At 32.4% G+C, this 20,865-nt stretch overlaps 1 protein-coding gene across 3 annotated transcripts; it reads right to left on the reverse strand.

Moving 5' to 3' along the window:
• Positions 1-9,544: 9,544 nt before the first annotated feature.
• LOC125871880 (G-type lectin S-receptor-like serine/threonine-protein kinase SD2-5) lies at positions 9,545-11,984 on the reverse strand. Of its 3 annotated transcripts, none has more exons than XM_049552580.1 (3): positions 11,518-11,984; positions 11,206-11,422; positions 9,545-11,061 (listed from the first exon to the last, which is right to left on the reverse strand). In XM_049552580.1, exons 1-3 carry the CDS (start codon positions 11,586-11,588, stop codon positions 10,054-10,056), a joined length of 1,296 nt encoding a protein of 431 aa, XP_049408537.1. In that variant the 5' UTR covers positions 11,589-11,984; the 3' UTR covers positions 9,545-10,053. The 3 variants fall into 3 exon arrangements, with proteins under 3 accessions (XP_049408537.1, XP_049408538.1, XP_049408536.1); XM_049552581.1 differs by having other exon boundaries at positions 11,206-11,517; positions 11,617-11,983; XM_049552579.1 differs by having other exon boundaries at positions 11,206-11,983.
• Between the last annotated feature and the right edge of the window lie 8,881 nt (positions 11,985-20,865).

Below are 20,865 nucleotides of genomic sequence, written 5' to 3' on the forward strand. Positions count from 1 at the left end.
CATTGATCATTTGATGAAGGTTCAAGTAGCCAAAGACATGTTGATAACAACCCGAGGGAATATGAGGCCAAGTAAAACAAAAAAATATATTTTATTGAATTTCAGAATAATAAGTTGATAACTTAGTTTTTTTGTTACCATACACAAATTTTTCCTATTAAGAAAATTGTATCTTATGCAAAATACATGATTAACCAATGGAAACATCATATTATTTTTTTAATGTTTTCCTTTATTTATATCTTGTTGAGTAATTTATTATTTTATTGTTTTTATTTCATGAATCATGATTTAATAACGGTATATTAACTTTTATTTTTTATAACTTTATAAACATTATAATATACATGCAAATATATATAGTGATATTTTTTTAAAAACTAATTTTGTAATTAGAGAGAAAATGAGACCAACATATTGATCTATATAGTGATGTAAATGCTGAAATTAGTGATGAAAGTTCGGAGGAAGATGAACCTTCAAAAGATGATAATGAAAGTCAATCTGATGAAAATATCAATGATATTATATATTTTTCTCAATATGACATTGGTGATAAATCTTCCTTAGATGAACATGATGTGTCCAAAGTGTAAAATCATGATGTACCCTATCTTAGGACATTGAAGAATGAGGAAGCCATTTTCATGTCTACATGTGAATCGAGATGGCGTATTGTTCGGTTTGATCTAAGGATGCCACAAATTTTTTTTAAAATGTATCTTTTTTAGTAGTAAATAAAAAATTAAAACGGATTGTCACAATTTGAATTTTGAAAAAAAAAAGATTTCAAGGTAGTAACATCAAACAAGAATCTATGGATTGTGAGATGCAAGTTTCATATTTTATTGGGTTGCTTGTGGTTCTTTCGAGGATCAAAGGTTGGAGATAACCTTTGAAAAATAGAAAAATATATTGAAAATCATAGATGTGAGACTGATGGGCTTTCTAGAGGTCACGTCAACCTAAATAACAATTTGATTGCATCTATGATTATTAATTCTTTTTTAATGAATAAAACCCAATGGTCATTTTATAATTAAGAATCAAAAGAGTGCATACTAATTAAATCTCCAAAAGAAAAAAAAGGAAAGAAAAATATTGGAGCCCAAAACTATAATAAATGGAATGTCACATGGCCCAAAACCAGCCAAGCTTTCGGATAACTTTTTTGTTGTCCTTGTTGACTGCATAGTTAGAATTTGGTCGACATTTCAGTTCAAAGGTCACTAAGGAGGCACTTGGTTCGCCAGAATGCTGTCGAGAAGTTCTCAAATTGCTACGTTAGTATTGGTAAGTTCTTGCATCTTTGATCTTGTTCAAGCATATCTTCCGATTCTTCTTCCTCTTTATAGATTGTGCAACACATTGTACCGGAATATCTTTATGTATTTTAAAACACTTATAATATATCTATATAGGATGCATAATTTACTTTTAATACATAGTGCAAATAGTATTGTTATAAATGATAATAAATAAAAAAATATCGCTAAAATAAGTAATTATTTATTAAAAAATACTCAATTAAATAATTTTTCCAAAATAAAATAACTAAATATCCCATCAAAACAGGGATCTTATCACATTAAAAATTTCGACAGATTTTGTAAACCAAAATGGTACTTTAGGTCGATAATAGCAAAATATTACCTGTCCAGGAAATTATCCGAACAATATATTTGCATTTGGTATAAGGCTGTTCAAAATCTAAACAAAATCAATAACCTGAATCAAAAAATAGTTATTAATTTATCGGTAATGGGTTATTGGTTTAACGGTTTTGATTTTTTTATTATCAGACTGTTGGTTCTTAATGATTTGAGGTTTTTTTTCTTAATGGGTTAACCGATAACCCAATAGTAAAATTATGTTTATACCATTCGATATATAAAATCCTTGACGTAGGATTTACTATTTAGTTTCATATTTTTTTTATTTCTGGCAATCTCAAACTTTTGGTTATTCCACTACGCGTTAGTGTTGTTTTTGAGCAAGATACAATCTATCAGCCCATGTACATGGTTTATTCGGTTCGTCACTGTGTTTCTATTTTTTTTTTTTCAAATCATAACGGTTAAACCGATAACGATCATTAACCGATAAGTCAACATCTTGTTGATTCTTTACGATTTAGCATATCTACAAATTAATAAATATCAACCGAATCGATCATACGCAGCTCTGATCCTATTATCCAGGCCCATAAGCATACTCCCTCTTCCAACCATGCTAGTGTCTAGGCTCAATGGAAAAATTACAAGAATATACTATTTATGACATTAATTAACAATATATGTATATGTTTCTTTTTATTTACAAAACTAAGTTTTTAATTACAAACATGACAAAATATTTAATTTTCGATTTTAAAAAAATATATATTTTAATATTCGATTTATTTCCCTTTTTTTTTTTGGGAGAGGGGGTGGGGGGTTATGTGCTAAATTTATGGGGTTGATAATTATTGTTTACCTTTTGGTTTTCCAACCATAATTTTACTATTTTATATATATTTTTTACCAATATCTTGAATTTTCGTTTTTTTTTTCTTTTTTGTATATTTTAGTATACGATTTATTTCCTATTTTGGGGGATTATGTGTTAAATTTATGGTATTGATAATTATTGTTTATTTTTTGGCTTTTCAAGCATAATTATACGCTTTTATATTGTTTTTTTTTTGCCCATATATTGAATTTTTGATTTATTTATTTTTTGTATATTTTAGTATCGATTATTTCCTATTTTTGGGGGTTATGTGCTAAATTTATGAAATTGATAATTATTGTTTACTTTTTGACTTTCCAACCATAATTATAATATTTATTAATCGTAGTCTTTTCTCACCTCTTTAAAGTTATTTTCATACAAATATATTTTTCTTTTATTGTGACAATTTTATTTTTTGTTGAAATTCTAAAATTTAATTACGTTATTTTTTGACAATTTTTTTATTGCACGACTTAAATAACCATTTAAATTCAGAAACTCTAATAAAGTAATTAAAAAAATGCATATTATTATAGATTTCCATACAACTTTGGTGTCAAGTCTTATATATTATGCTAATATTATATTACACCTCAATATATACCATATATATCAAATTGGACATCAAATTTGTGTAAACAAAATGTATGTACCATATAATATATCAATATTGTATCATCTAAAACACCAAGTTATACCAATATTTAATCATCTAAAATATCAAAGTTATATCAACATTGTATCATCTAAAATATCAAAATTATATCAATATTGTATTAAGTGAAATACAAATATTATAGCAACATTTGCAGCATTTAATAAATTGAACTTGTTGATATTTTTTATCATTATTTTTTTCTCAAATTGTCAGTTTATAACATAACGAAAATTATTATTTTGATAATATTATCTTTTAAAATTAACACTAGTACAAACTTGAGAACTTGAAATTACACTAGAACTATATGACACTATTTACGAATAACATTAAAAATTTATAATATCAAAAGTGTACCATATAATAATACTAACATTTGTACCATATAATATACCAACAATTATTGAATTCTTCCCCATATAATATACCAATTTAGTTGATATTTCATGTCATTTTTTTTCAAATGACATTTTATACCACAAGGAAAACCAACATAAATAATAGAACTAATTACATCATATGATTAAATATGATTATGAAAAAAATATTTAATAAATAATGAATAAAATTTAAATCCGCTAATATCATTTAATTAGATTATGAAAAAAGAAGTGTTATAAAAATAAAAAATTAACTCAATAATGCTAATCCTCATATGGATATATGGTACAAGTTTTGTTGTTGTGATCCTCTATAGGCTATAACACATTTTCTAAAATTTACTTTAGATCTCTTGAATTTTTTCTAAAAAAAAAAGATATTTGCATCACATATCACTCCTTCAAACTTGAAATTAACATACCTTCCTGCAATACATTTCAATTTTTTTTAAAGAACCTACTAAACAATCGTTATAACAATCAAATTTGAAATACACAATCATATTTTATTTACATCACCAAAAAAAAAGTTATATATGAAATGGTGTATAATATGGTTAAAAATTGGTGTCCACTTCATTATTCTTATAATGAAATTCGAACACCAACTTATAACCAACTATATATATAACATTGATTTATGAAGATTGATAAAGTTGAACATGATTATATGTTACAATCCAACGGTGCATAACACCATAATCTAATCAATTATTTATCAATTTTTAGTATAATCGAACTAAAAAAAAATTATGTAAGGCATCATTAAAAAAATATAAAGCTAATAAATCGAAATAATTTATTTAGGCAAAAATCTTATGCTCAATGAAAATTAATTTATTTATTAAGAAACAATATAATTTTAACTGAATTATCACCAAGCAGAAACCAACATCAGGAAATTGAAAAAAATGAAACTATCATCATGCAGAAAATTACAAAATAACTTTTTCTCATTGAAACAACGTGGACAAATCTCAAATTGAATCAACACCATATTTATTAATAAAAAAACGAAATATATTTAATCAATTAAGCAAATAATTTCGGAAGGTGAAAAAAAACAAATAATTTTGAAACAAAATAAGAAATTACTATTCAAAATCGTTTTTAACCAAAATAATTTGTTTCAAAGCTAAATTTTCATAATAATTACCTATTGGATTTCCTCCTCTGTCATACTGAATTAAAATTGAAACGTTTTAATTTTCGGCCATTGAAAGAATTATTAGAGAAGATACAGAGTTTGATTGTGGTTAGTATACTAGTATTGCGATTATGAGAGAGAGAGAGAGGGGATTATATTAATGGTTGAGATAATTGTGGAAGCATATAACAGAATGAGAGCTAATTGAGGGATGAAAATCTTATATAATAATTATTTATACGTTTTTTTTTTGTAATTCCATTCTTTTTCTTGATTTTTTTGTGTTTTTGTAAAAATTCTATTGCTATATTTTTGAAAAGTTAAAACTAATAATCTCAAGAAATTGACACAAAGGTACAATCCACACATAGTATTGACACTAAGTAGCCAAAAAATAATTAGCAACTGAAAGGCCTCAATTAATTGGCAATACTTAGCCACTAGCAAAAAGATGCGCCTCTTTTTAAGGAAAGAAATTTTTTTGACAAACAACATTAATTAATTAGTCAATTGAAAAGAATGCGGTTACGTTTACAGAATGAAAATATTTTTATCCCTTTATTAACGTGTATTGAATAGTCACATATTTTTTTCCATAAAAAAATTGTTTTGTTCATATTTCTCTCTCTTACAATACAACACAAAATTGACATTACTTTGTTAATCTCATTGAAATGTAAAAGAAAAAGGGTAGATAATAATACGAAACATATTCATATGTATACACTGTTAATTTGAAATTTGTACAATTCTATATGTATACATCATTACATTATACTTGTACAATTCTGACATGTATACATCATTAAATTATATTTGTATAATCCTGATATGTATACATCTTTAAATTGTATTTGTGTAGTTCTAATATATATATATATATATGCACACACACATCATTACTTTGTATTTTGTACAGTTCAGAAATGTATACACTTATGGTATGTATACGCCACTAAATTGTAATTTATATAGTTCAGATATGTATACACTCATGTATGTATACACCATTAAATTATATTCTGAAATGTATACACTTTTGATATATATAGTCTATCAAATTAAAGTTAATATGTATACACATCTTATGTATGTCTCAAATAATTCATTGAAATAGGGTATACATTTTCTTCCCCTTTCTTATTCGTGGTACTTCCACTTTTTTATTTGAAGTTTGAAATACGTGGAGAAAGAGGAAATTAAGAAATAAAATAGAAAAATTTAGGAGTGAAGTAAAGGGAAACTATCGTAAGAAAGAATTTTAGAAAGAAAAAAAAGAGACAAAAAAGAGAGAATTTTGCTTTAAAACAATTGACAAATAATAAGAAGAGATAAAATAGGAACAATAAAATAATGAACTTTTTATTTTCAAAATATATATGATAGATTATATATAGTCAAGAACAATGAAAAAAATGATTTAGCATATCATCATACACAGGTTGAATGTAGATGTGAAGGAGAAAATTTAGGAAAAAAAAGAGTATATGCATCTATGAAAAAATCTTAAAGAGATAAACAAAAAAGTTAAAAAAAAAAAAGTTGAAAGAGTTGTTATTACCAAAGAACTTTTTAAAATAAGAAGAGAGATGAAGAAAGGATAAAAAATAATTTTACTTTTTCAATAAATAAAGGAATGAAAAAAAAAATGTTTCTTGAAAAGGCTTAGAAAAAAAGAAGTTTTCAATGAAAAAAAATAGCGAGTAAAAGAGAACATGACTAATAAATGACAAATAGATTTTAAAAAATCCTTTTTTTGCTAAAAAATTATAAGTGGGCTATTTATTGCCAATTTTAACTATAACATGTCATGTTATGTCATTTTTTAGTTATTTATGTGCTTAAATTGTATATTTAAGTTTTTTACCCGGCTCAATTGTGGGCAGAGGCCCAGTTTGATTGATGAAGCAAAATAAATTGGGCTTGAGCCCAACATTAATAGTGCAACGGTCTAGCAGGGGAGCAAAAAGAACTTGAGCCCAAATTAGATTATAGCAAACATGTGTTATGTATTGAAAATTTTACATAAATCAATTTCTTAAAATTAATGAAAAATAGAATTGTATAAAAAAAACTAAACTAGTTTGCATCACCAGTTGATTTTAAATTAATTTTAGTTTTTGGTATCCAATTAAAGTGAGTTCCAGATTTACAAAAAGGCTGCGAATTGTATTTGAAATTTCTAGTTTGGCGTTTCCAAATCCTCGTTACTTTTATCAATTTAAATTCAATAAATGAACTTACAAAGTTTATTTGACGCTTATAAAAACTCTGATTTAACAAACCTTTAAGATTATGTTTTTGCAAAAAAAAAAAAAAAAAGGAAAAAAAGAAAAAGAAAAGAGAAGGTAGAGACTTGTTTATTAGGCCTATTACTTTTCAGCCTTGGGCCAAAACTTGTCACATAGGCAATTTAAGATTGACCGATATCATGTTAAATTTGTACTTTCTTTCATTTGCTTTACTTCCCATTATTATTAATTTACATTGTCTTTGTTATTGTCATTATACATTGACTAAATTCCGTGCTATACGAGTTCACGATCCTAACAGTGTACATAACTTGTAACAATTGAGAAGAAGGAAAATAGGAGGAAAATGTGTTTTGTATGTAGTATGAAATAGAAACCTCTAATTTACTGTCTTTAAAGCTAGTAAATGACCAACAAGGGTTGTGGAGGAGTGATAAGTATTCCTTTTTTTTTTATGGTAAGTACACTTTCATCCTTAACCAAAAGTCTTGGGTTCGAGTCTTGTTATTTTAACCAATGTATGAAGTTTTGATGATTGAACAAACTTTGGACCTGATCCTTAACGAGACTGTGAATTCCGTATAGAAAAAAACTACAGTTGTCCAAAAACCTGCAAAACCTGTGTTGTGGTTGGTGTGCGGCTCCCACGGTACAACAGGGCCTCAGCCAATGAAATTGTCGTGTATGTTTGTGCTCATCCTATAAGATGTCTATCCTCACATATCACAAACAAGCTTTTTCATAAAGATTTCTCACAAAAAGGAAAAAGCATCTCGCAATGGAATACTGCTTAAGGACAAGCCTGATAGAGTTATCATTGTTCTTAGTTATTGTTAGGATTTGTATTTCAATGGTTAATCTTGTAAGATCTATTCCTAAGTTATAAATAAACTAGATCAGTTTTTCATATGAGAATACAACAAAGATTAGCTAGAGTTAGCTATGTTGGGTTCTTGAAGTCTAGATCGACTAGAGTAGTTGGTTTACTGGGCAATAGAGCTATTGCTTAGAAGTTACTGGTAGTAGTGGCAGAGCCAGAAATTTTTAATAAAGGGGTTCATAATTTGAGAAGTAAACACACGAACTAGTGGAAGGGGATTCGACATCTATTAGACATACCTAAAAAATAATTTTAACCATGTATAAATAGTAATATTTTTCACCGAAGGGGTTTGGATGAACCCCCTCATTATATGCTGCCTCCGCCCCTGACTGGTAGTAGAGTTGCTACAGTGAAGGGGAGGGGATTAAAGAGTTTTAATTCATAGGTTAGTTTGTAATCTGAATGTTTGCCCCTTTTATAGTTAAATGGAGTTGGGTTGATAATCATATATGATTACAGGTTGTGGTTTTCTCCTCCCTTGAGTAAAGGAGTTACCACATAAAACTATTGTGTCTGTTTTATCCTTTGTTGTTTAATTTCTGCATTTATTTTCTATCAAGCGACCACATAAAACTGTTGTGTCTGTTTTATCTTTTGTTGTTTAATTTCTGCATTTATTTTCTATCAAGCGACCTGGTCCAGTAACTATTCGTGGACCCATACATACTATCAAACCCCCTTTGGTATGAAGCCGCCTTTGTTAGGGAGTGCTTTCCCCCCTTAATGTGGGACTTTTCGGCACAAATTCAGATTTAGTCAGACTTCAATGTGGATACCGGACATGGGGTGGGAAATAGGGGCGGATCTACGTAGTAACATGGGGGTGCCATGGCACCAAGTGATTTCGGTCGGAACTCTATATATATAGGTATGTATGTATCAGAATTGGTATAAATATAGTACATGCCACCCCCATTAACAAATTATCATGTAGCCCAATGTCATGCCGTCAAGTTAGGGCCCCTAAGGTCAACGGTTCGAATCTTGACTAATACATTTTTTCTTACAAATATAATTAACACACCTTTTTGTTATTTGACAAAAGAATATTAACGTTGACGAGATTCGAACCCATGACATCCTTTAATATTAAAACAAACCAACATGCTAAGTATGCTAATTTTAATGATAAAAAATTTATACTTTGTTTGAACAAGCTTTTAAAATGAAATTATTTTGAGATTTCTTTCTTTTCTTTTTCTTTTCCAACAGTGTTTTTAAAAATACATATTTTTGATAAGTATCAGTTTCTGTTTGATCAATTGATTTTAAAAACACTTATGAATCGCAATTAGTATTTGGTCAATCTTTTTAAAAAATTATTTCTCAATTTCTATTGATAATGGTTATTAATTTTTATCAACCATATCCAATTGTAATTTTTATCAACCAGATAAAAAAATCTATTATTAAAAAAAAAAAAAACACTTTTTCAAGGAAAATCTATTTCTTTTAGATTTTGAAAAACAGTTTTTGCTACTTGCCAAAAACACTCGTTTTCTCCTAAAAATTATGATCAAATACCACTTTTGGGGCCAAACGGGCTATTAGAGTTCTCCTATGTAAATTTCGAAATCACGCTATTATTCATAAAATGTGGCACCCACCGCCTCAAAATCCTGGATCCGCCACTGGTGGGAAACCATAAAAAAAAAGGCAGAAAATGAGGAAAGAACTGGTATGTAATTGCTAAGCACCAGATATTACAAGTGTAGATTTTTGTTTGTTCAAGGTAAATAGTCACTGAGCTAAAAAGAACTTAGATGAAACATGAATCTCTCGTTATCTAAGTTACAACAAATCAAAAGAGAATTGAAAGAATCTAGTTTACAAATTGAGCAAAATAACTTCATATATTTTATACTAGGGACATTTGGCCGCGCATTTTGTAAGTCAATTTTTGAAGTATTGAATATCGTGGACGTTTCTCTCTAACCTTAGACATCAACAAATTCAACATGTCAGTTTAGGAATCGAAAAATCTCTTGTGAAGTAACAACATTTTAACCCTGAAAAGATTGCTTGCATACCTATGAAACTTCTATTTCTTCGAATTCTGCTCAATCTCAGGCAATTCATCAAGCCAAGCCAAGCCAAGCCAAGTTCAAAAATTTAAGTTTTTGGTTACAAGTTTAGTATCTGTCACTCGAGCTTCATCCTTGATTTTTCATGAGAATCGGTTAATTGCTATCTCGATGTAGAAAATGTTATCTTGAAAACAAAATTTTATCTATACAATATCAATTGCTGTGACCAGTATCTACGCACGACTTTCTTCTCTTTCGTATTACATAGTATCCAACTCCTCCTAAAACAAGTAACAAAACAACTCCATCAACCACTCCTACAACTAATGGAATCCATTTCTTCCAATGAGAGTGTTTATCATGACCTTGATCAGTTCCCTTTGGTACCTTCACCATATAACTCAATCTTCCATCTCTTTCGATTTGTTTAACTCCTCTAGCTAGTCCATACACATAGCATTCTCCAGGTTTCGCGGGATCATTCTCATAAGAAAAATGTAATGCTGCAACACATGTACAGTTATCCAAGCACAGATTTGCACATATTTCTTTGGTCACATTGACCTTATAAGGATTGCTTCTTAATACACTCGTAACGCCTTGTAATTCTAGCATTTGGGAATCATTTCTTCCACAAATTCTTACATTTTCAGTGCAATCAGAAAGCAATCCATCTCCTCTTTTTATTAGTCTTATGCAAGAACACTTCTCTGAAAATGTACATATACCGTAAGGTTTACATGCCAACGGAAGATCACAACTAGTGTTTAGTGCTTGATATGAAGCTTCAAACTTTCCTTTGTCAGATGAGTAATAGTAGAATCCCAAATTCCCTGTGCTATTTCCCAATGCTAAAAATCTCAAGGGCTCTGGCTTGTCTGATGTTATCCTTCCAATTCTACGATTTTCGTTGTTGAATATCTCCAGCGCGTTAGAAGTTAACTCAACATATGTGATATTCAGGCCATCTAATTCCAAAGGTGTATATTCCCAATACGAGTACTTCGATTTTCCAGAGTATAAGTACAATGCAATCTTGTCATACTGAATCTCAAAAGAATATGACAAACTAGAGTTGCTAGGGAAGGATGTTAACCGAGTTCTTGAGCTTAGTCTCTGACCCCAAAGCATAATATTAGTTGGAAAATTGAAACTTTGCCATTTAATCAAGTTCATAGCATCAACTAACACCAAATTACCTGTCCCAAGTAAGTTCAGTCTCTGCAGAAGAAGTCATATATTAGCATTGTTGCACATAATAATTTGTTCTTTTTATAGTTTTACCTCCAAAAACATATACTAAGAAATGCTATTTCCCTTTTGTTTGCATATACAACTTATATCCAAAGATTGACAATTAATTACCTTGACACCTTGTCCTGAAGTTCCAGCTTTCCATCCAACTCTGTCATCTAGACCCCCTTTCAACAATAAGTCTCCATACTGAGTTAGCTCAAGTGTACATTTGTCTATTGTGTAGAATTGTGACAAATGACCAGAACTCCAAACCTTGACATCTCCCAGAAAAACATCAAGTGAACATGTGTATTTATCATTATTGGCTTCAACACTGATTCCACCTCTAAAATTTGGTCCAATTTGGTTGTGATCAGTTTCCATTAGAAAAGCCCTGCCTATGAATCCTTTGCAATATGATGTTGGTATAGCAAGACTTACCTGATAACCAATGTGAATATCAGAGGTGCAGTGTCCATGAGCCAACCAGCAAATGAGAAAAAAAAGCTCATAAATTTTCATGTGTGGAATGTCGCTCACTAGTTTAGGCGCCGCCTTCCAAACTTCTAAAAGTGGGTGGTTTTAAGTCCAGAGCTCTATTTTGGTTACAGAGTGCACATAGCCGACAAAGTAGGTTAGCAAACTGGTGAATCAATAGGCTTTTGCTCCAGGACTTTGTTGTTGTTAGGAAAGTATAAACAAGATGAAAGAAAATAAAAAGTTTGGCATGATTATAATGTTACAACATTAGTAGTGTCCCCCCCACTCCTTAAAATAGTGACTTAACTATCAAGTGAGTCTTTTAAAATGTTTTTACACTCATCAAATAGTACATAAAAGGTACTATTAATTAAGAGACAGAAGGATTACATTGAAGTGTAGTGGTTTTGTGGTTAGCACATAGCACTGTACTAATAAATGATACTTATGAAAAGCAAAAGCTTTTAAAAGGTTGTTGCCATTTTAGACAGTTGAAGCAAATAAAGAAGATATTATATCCTCTGGTTCCTATGGTGGACTGAATTTAGTGGACAGTGGAATATTGTCTTGCTTTCCGAGAATTTTGGTTTATTGGTGTTTGTCATTGTACTAGCTGTATTGTTGTAATTCTTGCTTTTTACCTATCATCATTTGTTATTTATTATGTTTATTCCATTATCACATTATTTTGTTGCTCTTGTTCCTATCTTGTACGATTTGCAATATTGCCTTGTTAGTAGCTATTTTTCTTATTCTTTGTATTTAGATTTGCTATACTGAAACTGATGGTCTTTCAAAAATAGTCTTTCTATTTCCACGAGACAGTTATTTGGCGTTTTAGAAAACTATGAAATGAATTACATTTATTTTTCAAATCTACCTTTATTGTTTTAATTAATGGTCTGTTAGTGAATACCTGAGCTGTTGAACATGGTTGTTGTTAGAGGATTATAGAAGGTCAATTAGCTGTCAAAAAAGTTAATCTATAGTATTATAATTGACTATTAACATGAGACACCATTCAGTATATCTGGGGCCTGAGTAGGTAGTAATGGATTGTGAAAGGGACCCATAATTCCCCCCCTTTGTTTTCTTAGATTACTTTTTGGTTTTGTGGTTTGGCATGCCCACTTTTTGAGTGTTGTTTTGTTTTGATTGAGAGATGAATTAGGCTCTGTGGATGACACATGGGGTCAATTCTCAATGATACTTTATGCCCATAATCTTTGCTGACGCTTTGTGGCGTCATACTGACATATTATAAATCTCTCATAATGATAACAAGAAAAGAAGGAGGAATTTTCCAATAAGAAAAGAAATTAAGAAACTATGGAACTCTATTATTACGATCCAAATCACCGTGACTACGGAGACCCACATCAACCTCTCTGTGGATGAATCAACACTTACCATTCTAGCTCATGTAATATGGAAACATAACATAATAAAGTCTAACTATTACAACATTAAAATTTGAAAGCCATCATAATAAAATATCTATTACAACCTTAAAATTTGAAAGTCATCATAATAAAATATCTTTAAAAAAAAAGAGTCTAAAAGTAGCAATAACTATATAATAAATAATCTCAATGTTTAGAAAGAAAGATATTAAAAATAAAAAGACTTACGACAATAGTCTTGATGGAAACAACTTACCCTTAAATATGAAAGCAACTCAACTAGATGCGGGGTCTAGTACACCTCGGGATCACAGTCTGCACTATAAGAAAGTTCAGAAATAGCATTGATACAAATACTAAATACTTATAGGCTCATAAGTCGACTAGTTAATTAGATTAGTAACTGATATACTCACATTCATAAAGTTAGTAAAATGTATTTCCGCATAGTCAAACTCATAAGTCACACTTCATCAAAATCATCACAAGTAATTAGCATATCAATGTGAAAACAGATATAATACAACTCATCATCCTTTTTAACATATCACAATCCAACATGTCTGAGTGACCTAGTATAATATGATATCCAACCCACACATAGCAACTATAAATGAATTCAACTATAGGAGTGTAAGTATATATAAACCCCTCTTAACAACACTAGACCTTAACTAGCATATCAAAATCATGAAACTCTAGGCATCAATCATCAAACAATATAAGTCATTGACACACTTGTTCAAAATACAAACAAGTCATTAGAATCTTGAAAATTATATTCATCATAACCTTGCAGTTTTACCATCACTGTATCTGTCAGAAATCACTATCTTTTAAAATCACAAGTCTCACTCTCATATGTATGAATATTCTAAAGAATTTTAATCTCGCCCATCTAATCATAAACTACAGAGGACCCTAGATATCCATGTACTGTATCAGTGTGGTACCCAATTCATTCATACACATAACCGATTATTCGTATGCTTACATCAAACTCGAGCCACTTATCATCCATATAATGAATAAATTCTCACTATATATGCATATATCAATATGTTAAACTGTCCAGTTTACTCTCAAGGTAACCCAACAAGAATAAAATAGCCACAAGATCATCATTCATCACATCATAAAAGTATAGGATAATTACAACTTATTCATATTCTACAACTTGTGATTTAGCTTGGTCATTGCATGTCATGTAAAGTCTTTTTAGCATGATTTCATAACTCTTATACATTGCTATCATACTTAGTATATTCCATGTACTAATGCATACTTGTGTATACATTGTTTCACCAATGTAGGGTCCGACGCTCCTACCTCCCATACTTGTGGCTAGTTGATCCTTTTGGGCTTTTGAAGATTGGTGAGTCCCTATGATCCGAGGACCGAGACTCTTTTATTGCTTTTATGTCATTTCCATTTTTTCAGACTTTGTATGTGATGTATGAGTTATGTCCCAATCACTTTTCTTATGATGTACTAAATGACTTTGAGACTTATGTTAGACTTCCGCTTTTGTCACACTCTTTTATATGAAATGTTTTCTTTTAAAGTATTTATTTCTATTATCTTGTATGATACATGCTAAGTGGCTTGTGTAGGGCCTTTAAGAGTCCTATATGCCATGGTACGCCTAGGGTGTACTTAGGGTCATGGCAAATATGGTATTCAGAGCACAAGGTTTAAAAAGGTCCTAGGATGTCTCATAAGCCACATAGAGTAGAGTCTTGTTCATGAATGCGAAGCACACCACATTTATGAATAAGAGGCTATAAGATGCTTAGAAAACTTCACTTCTTTCATTACTCTAAAGTCGTACGATAGAGTTTAACTCTATATGTCTCTCTCCTAATCCTTATCCGATGCTTTTCAGGATATGGCCTCTCGAAGAGCATATGTTAGGAGGAATCCAAATGAGAATGTGGAACGAGAAGCTCCTCACGCTCCTCATGAACATCCACAAGTTCCGACCCTTTGGCCGAAGAAGTGGCTAATGTGGAGTTTTGAGATTCTTTTCAAGTGTTAGCCTAAGCCATGACGGCTCAAAACAATAGGGAGGTTGTGGTCTTTATGAATCCAAATGTGGGTACGACAACAACTAGAGTAAGGGACTTCATTAGGATGAATCCCCTGGAGTTTCATGGTTCCAAGGTTGAGGAAGATCCTTAAGAGTTTATTGATATGGTACATAAGGTGTTGATGATCATGGGAGTGTCACCGGTGGAAAAAATGGAATTGACCACTTATTAACTTAAGGGTGCTGGTCAAGTTTGGTTCAACCAATGGAAGGAAGAGAGGGCGGTTGATGCGGGTTCTCTTGATTAGGAAAAGTTTAAGGTTGCTTTCCTTGATAGGTTCTTTCCCCTTTAGATGAGAGAGAGAAAAGTACTTGAATTTATTAACCTTCGTTAAGAGAATATGAGAGTGAAAGAGTATGTATGCGTTGAAGTTCACACAATTGTCTAGATAGTCTCTTACTGTGGTTGCTGATCCTAGTGCAAGGATGAGCAAGTTTGTTTCGGGAGTGTTTGAGATGGTGTTGAGGAATGTCATACATCCATGAAATGAAAATTTCTCGTCTAATGATTCATGCTCAACAAATCTAAGAGGAGAAACTTAAGGAAAGGTCTAGGGAGGAAAAAAGGGCAAAGACTGGTGATGGTAACTTTTCACATTCAAGGTCCGATATGCATGGCCGTTCTAAGTTCGAAAGGTTTAACGATCAAGGTTCCTCCAATGCTCTGGTTTCAAAGTTCAAAAAAGAGTGGGTGCCCAACCCACATTCAAGGTCCGATAGGCATGGTCGTTCTAAGTTTAAAAGGTTTTTCGATCAAGGTTCCTCCAATGCTCTGGTTCCAAAGTTCAAAAAAGAGTGAGTTCCTAACCCTAAGCCTCAAGGGGGAAACAATGGTGGATCTTCATTGACTACTTGTGCTAGATGTGGAAGGAAATATAAGGGTAAATACTTAGCCGGTACGAATGGTTGCTTTGGTTGTGGTAAGAATGGTCACAAGATAAGGGATTGTCCATCACTTACTGCTAAGGAAAGAGAAGGTAGACAAGCTCCACCTAGTGGTTTAGGTTCAAGTGCTCCAAAGAAAAATCGGTTCTATGCACTTCAAACACGTCATGAGCAAGAGGGTTCTCCTGATGTGGTTATCGATCTTTCATCTTAATGTTTATGATTTACACGATTCCTGTGTTACTTTGTCTTTTGTGACGCCATATGTGTCTATGAGGTTTCATGTTTCCCCGGATGTATTGTTAGAACCTTTTTCCGTCTCCATACTTGTTGGTGAATCTATTGTGGCTAAGAGAGTCTGTAGAAATTGTCCCGTCTCCTTATCCCACAAAGTCACTCAAGAGTTGATCTTGTAGAGCTTGATATGTTAGATTTTGATGTCATTCTTGGCATGGACTGCTTCATTCTTGTTATGCTTCTATCGATTGTAGACTTGAGTGGTCAAGTTTTAATTCCCAAATGAGCCCATCCTAGATTGGAAAGAGGAAAGTTCTATGCCAAAGAGTCTGTTTCTTGTCTTAAAGCTAGAAAAATGATTTTGAAGGGTAGCATATGTCACCTTGTTCGAGTTAGGGATACAGATTTCAAACCAATATTCTTGAGTCGGTCCCCATTGTAAATGAGTTTTTGGAAGTGTTTTTCGATAATCTAGCCAGTATTCCTTCTAAAAGGGAAATAGACTTCGGTATTAACCTTCTCCCAGATATGCAACCTAGTTCAATTCCTCCTTACCATCTGGCTCCGACAGAATTTAAGGAATTGAAAAAGCAATTTGAGGATTTATTGAATAAAGATTTCATCCGACTGAGTATCTCTCCATGGGGTGCTCCAATTTTATTTGTTCGTAAGAAGGATGGTTCCCTTTACAAGTGTATTGACTACCGATAATTGAACAAGGTTACCATTAAGAATAAATATCCTCTTCCAAGGATAGATGATTTGTTTGAGAAACTACAAGAGTCTTATGCCGATGTTAGAAGAAGAGACATCTTGCCTTGCATAAAGGCTCATGGGTGGTCACCTCTTGCCTTACATAAAGTCTAATGGGTAGTCGTCTCTTGCCTTACATATATGGTCATGGTTATTCGCCTCCATGTCTATCTTATGGGATCATAGGTATTCGCCTCCATGCCCAACATTATATGACATGGGTATTCGCCTTCATGCCCAACATTATATGACACATGTATTCACCTCCACATCATTTCTTACATAAGATATGAGTATTCGCCTCCACATCATTTCTTACATAAGATACGAGTATTCGCCTCCACATCTTTCATTAAGGGATCATGGGTATTCGCCTCCATGTCCTTGCTATAAAGGCTAATGGGTAGTCACCTCTTGCCATGCTATTTTAAAATCATGGAATAAAGGTAGTCGCCTCACACTCATCATCATATAACATGGGCAATCACCTCATGTTTTCTAACTTAGGAACATAGGGGATCACCTCAAATCCTTCTCATGTGGAGGTCATGGGAAATCACCTCAAGCCTCATCAATTTCATAATCTTTTAGTCTAGATTAATTTTAGGTGAGCAATCCTTTCAACCTAGAATCATTCAATGTGAGAAAACCTTTCACATTCATGCATTCATACATTCATAGAGTAGATCATGTGGGTAAATACATCCACAACAATTATATCTACAAATCAACATTCATAAAATACTCTCAAAGCCCTAATAATCATAGTTCATCATGTAGCTTTACTTTAAAAGGCCTAATTATCATCATTCATCATGCATGCCTTGGTCTCAAGACAATCCTAATCTCAAAGCCTACAAGTCATAATTCATCATATATACTTAATCCCAATCAATTAATCTCTATATGCTTTACTCTTAAGTAATTCATGTCCATATGCTTCAATCTCAAGCAATTTATAATGTATCTCATCAATCCTAGAAGAATACATCTAAATCTTCAATTTCCCCTTTCATGGCATAAAACCCATTTATATCAATTTTATCATTCTAGACATGGGTTAGGCATGGGTACATGTAATTTTATACTAAAAACATGCAATTCTATCAATTCAACCATAAACAATCATAATCCACTCAATTGGATCAAAACCCATAACATTAGAAGAAACCCTAACTAGAATTGAGGAATTCTTCTTCTAAATTGGGGAAAACATGGGGCTCCATGTATGAAAGGATTCCATGGATGAAAATTCATCATACCTTTATTACAAATCCATCACAAGCTTGAAGATTGGAGACTTGACTTGACCCTAGCTTTAATTTCTTCCTTCTTCTTTCAACTTCTAGAGAGAGAATATTTGAGAGACGAACCCAATTCTTTTGGTGAGTTTGAGAGAATGACTTGAATGAGTGAATTTAGGGGTTAAACATACTTATATAGGATTGAGTAAAATGACCTCACTTTATTCTAATTGAAATCAGAAAAGACCCTTGTGCCCCTAAAATAACCTCCCAAGCTTGACCCATGAGACCCCACTGACGGACTGTGGATGGACCTAGGTCCATCCTGGTCAAACGTGGGTAGATACATATACTTTCTTCCCCTTGCAACGAGCCATGGACCCATCGACGGAGTGTGGATCCTGGCGTGGTTACTGCCTTAGGCAGTTTTCTTGGTGCCCATCCACGGACCCATCTATGGTCCGTAGACCCACCCACGAGTCGTGGTTAGTCCTTGTGAGGTCAACCTTGAAGTTCTAACATCCTATGCCCTCTATCTCGAGTCTGGGGTGTTACAGATCGGGTTACCATCAGTTGAGAGTTTATGATTCTGATATCTCGAAAATTTCTTTTAAGAGTCGCTATGGGCATTATGAGTTTGTTCATGTCCTTTGAATTGACTAATGCCTCAGCTACTTTTGTAGAGTTGATGAACTGGGTGTTTTGACTATATTTGTATTCCTTCGTTATTGTATTTATTGATGACTTCTTGGTTTATTGGTTTATTCCAAGAATGAGTTCGATCATATTCGTCACTAGAGGACCATGCTTTAGAAATTGAAAGAAAACAAGTTTTATGCAAAATTCTCCAAATGCGAGTTTTGGCTAGAGTGTGTGACTTTCTTGGGTCATGTGGTGACAAAGGTAGTAACTGTGTTTGATCTGACGAAGGTTGCGGTGGTTCGTGATTGGGTGAGACCTACTTTCCCTATCACAATTTGGAGTTTCATTAGGTTAGCGGGCTATTATCGTTGGTTCGTTAAGAGTTTCTATTCTATTGTAACTCTGTTGATTAAGTTGACTCAGAAAATCATGGTTTTTAGTGGATGGATGAGTCAGAGATGAGCTTACAAAATCTCAAGAAGTTATTAACCTCAACACCTATTTTGGCATTACCCAAGTAAGATGTAAGAGTCGTGTTTTGTGTCATATTTTAGATGTTGAGTTGGGTGTTGTGTTAATGCAAAAGAAGATAGTTATAACCTATGTTTCTTTATAGTGGAAGGTACATGAGAAGAACTACTCTACCCATGATTTTGAGTTAGTGGTGGTGGTTTTCGTTTTGAAGTTATAGAGACATTACTTTTATGTTGTACATTGTGAAGTCTTTATTGATCATCGTAGCCCTAAATACCTCATTTCTCAGCTGAATTTGAACATGAGGCAATGTAGATGGTCGGAGTTTTTGAAAGACTATGACATCACCATTATTTATCATCCAAGAAAGACAAATGTGGTAGCGAATGCTTTTAGCCGGAAGACACCTAATATAGGTAGCTTAGCCCTTATTAAGGAAAATAAGAGAACATTAGCTTTGGAGGTTCAATAGTTGGCTAGAAAATTGGCTTGACTTGATATTTCGACACCTCATCATATTTTGGCCTTCGTTGAGGCTAGGTCTACATTGATGGATCAGATTCATGCCCATTAGTTTGATGATGAGAAGTTGAGAGTGATGCGGGATAAAGTATTGAAAGGTGAATCTAAGTTGTCTTCTCTTGACCCTGAGGGAGTTTTGAGGATTAGCGGTCATATTTGTGTGCCTAGAGTGGGTGGTTGGGTGCGTATGATTTGGAGGAGGCCCATTGCTCAAAGTATTCTATTCACCCGGGACAACAAAGATATATAATTACTTGAAGCAACACTATTAGTTATGTGGTATAAAGAGAGACATTGTGGACTTTGTAACCAAGTGTTTGAGCTGTCAGCAAGTGAAGTTATGAGCATCAAAGATGGATGTTACGATGCAAAGGATGCCCATTTCAAAATGTAAGTGGGGGAGCATTAATATGGACTTTATGAGTGTATTACCCTCGGCTTTGGGTAATCATGATTATGTTTAGGTGATTGTGAACCGATTGACCAAGTAGCCTCATTTCATTCCAATGAAGACTAGTTGTTGGGATTTATGCAGTTTTGTTGATTGACAAAGAAAGATGAAACACATTTGTCAATATGGTCCAAAGATACATTGTCACGAACAGTTAAATTTGGGGCAAGCTCTTAAAATAAATAAAGACAAGTGTGTAGAAATCAAGGAATGGATAGTGTTAATTTCGTGATAAATCTCATGGAATTAAACATCGGGTGAATTGAAGAGAAAGAATCAATGAGTTTGAATTAAAGAAGTCTCACTTAAAGTAGAACTCTTAAAGTGATTGCTGAATTGAAGAGTGAAGTTTAACTACAACACAAAAGAATCAAGGAGTTTGATTTGAAGAAGGAGTCTAAAATCACAAAGAAGTAAGAATGAAAATGCTAGAATCCTCACTACTAAAAAACTGCCAAAAAGAGACGGACTGCGTCGCTTTTTTGGCCAAAAGCGACGGAAAAGCGACACAGTCAATCTCGTCGCTTTTTGGCTTGACGCTTTTCCAAAAGCAACGGACTACGTCGCTTTTGTTTTTTTTTTAATTTATTTTTTTGAAGAATGCGTCGC

The sequence above is a fragment of the Solanum stenotomum genome, chromosome 7, assembly GCF_019186545.1.
Source record: "Solanum stenotomum isolate F172 chromosome 7, ASM1918654v1, whole genome shotgun sequence".
Taxonomy (NCBI): Eukaryota; Viridiplantae; Streptophyta; class Magnoliopsida; order Solanales; family Solanaceae; genus Solanum; species Solanum stenotomum.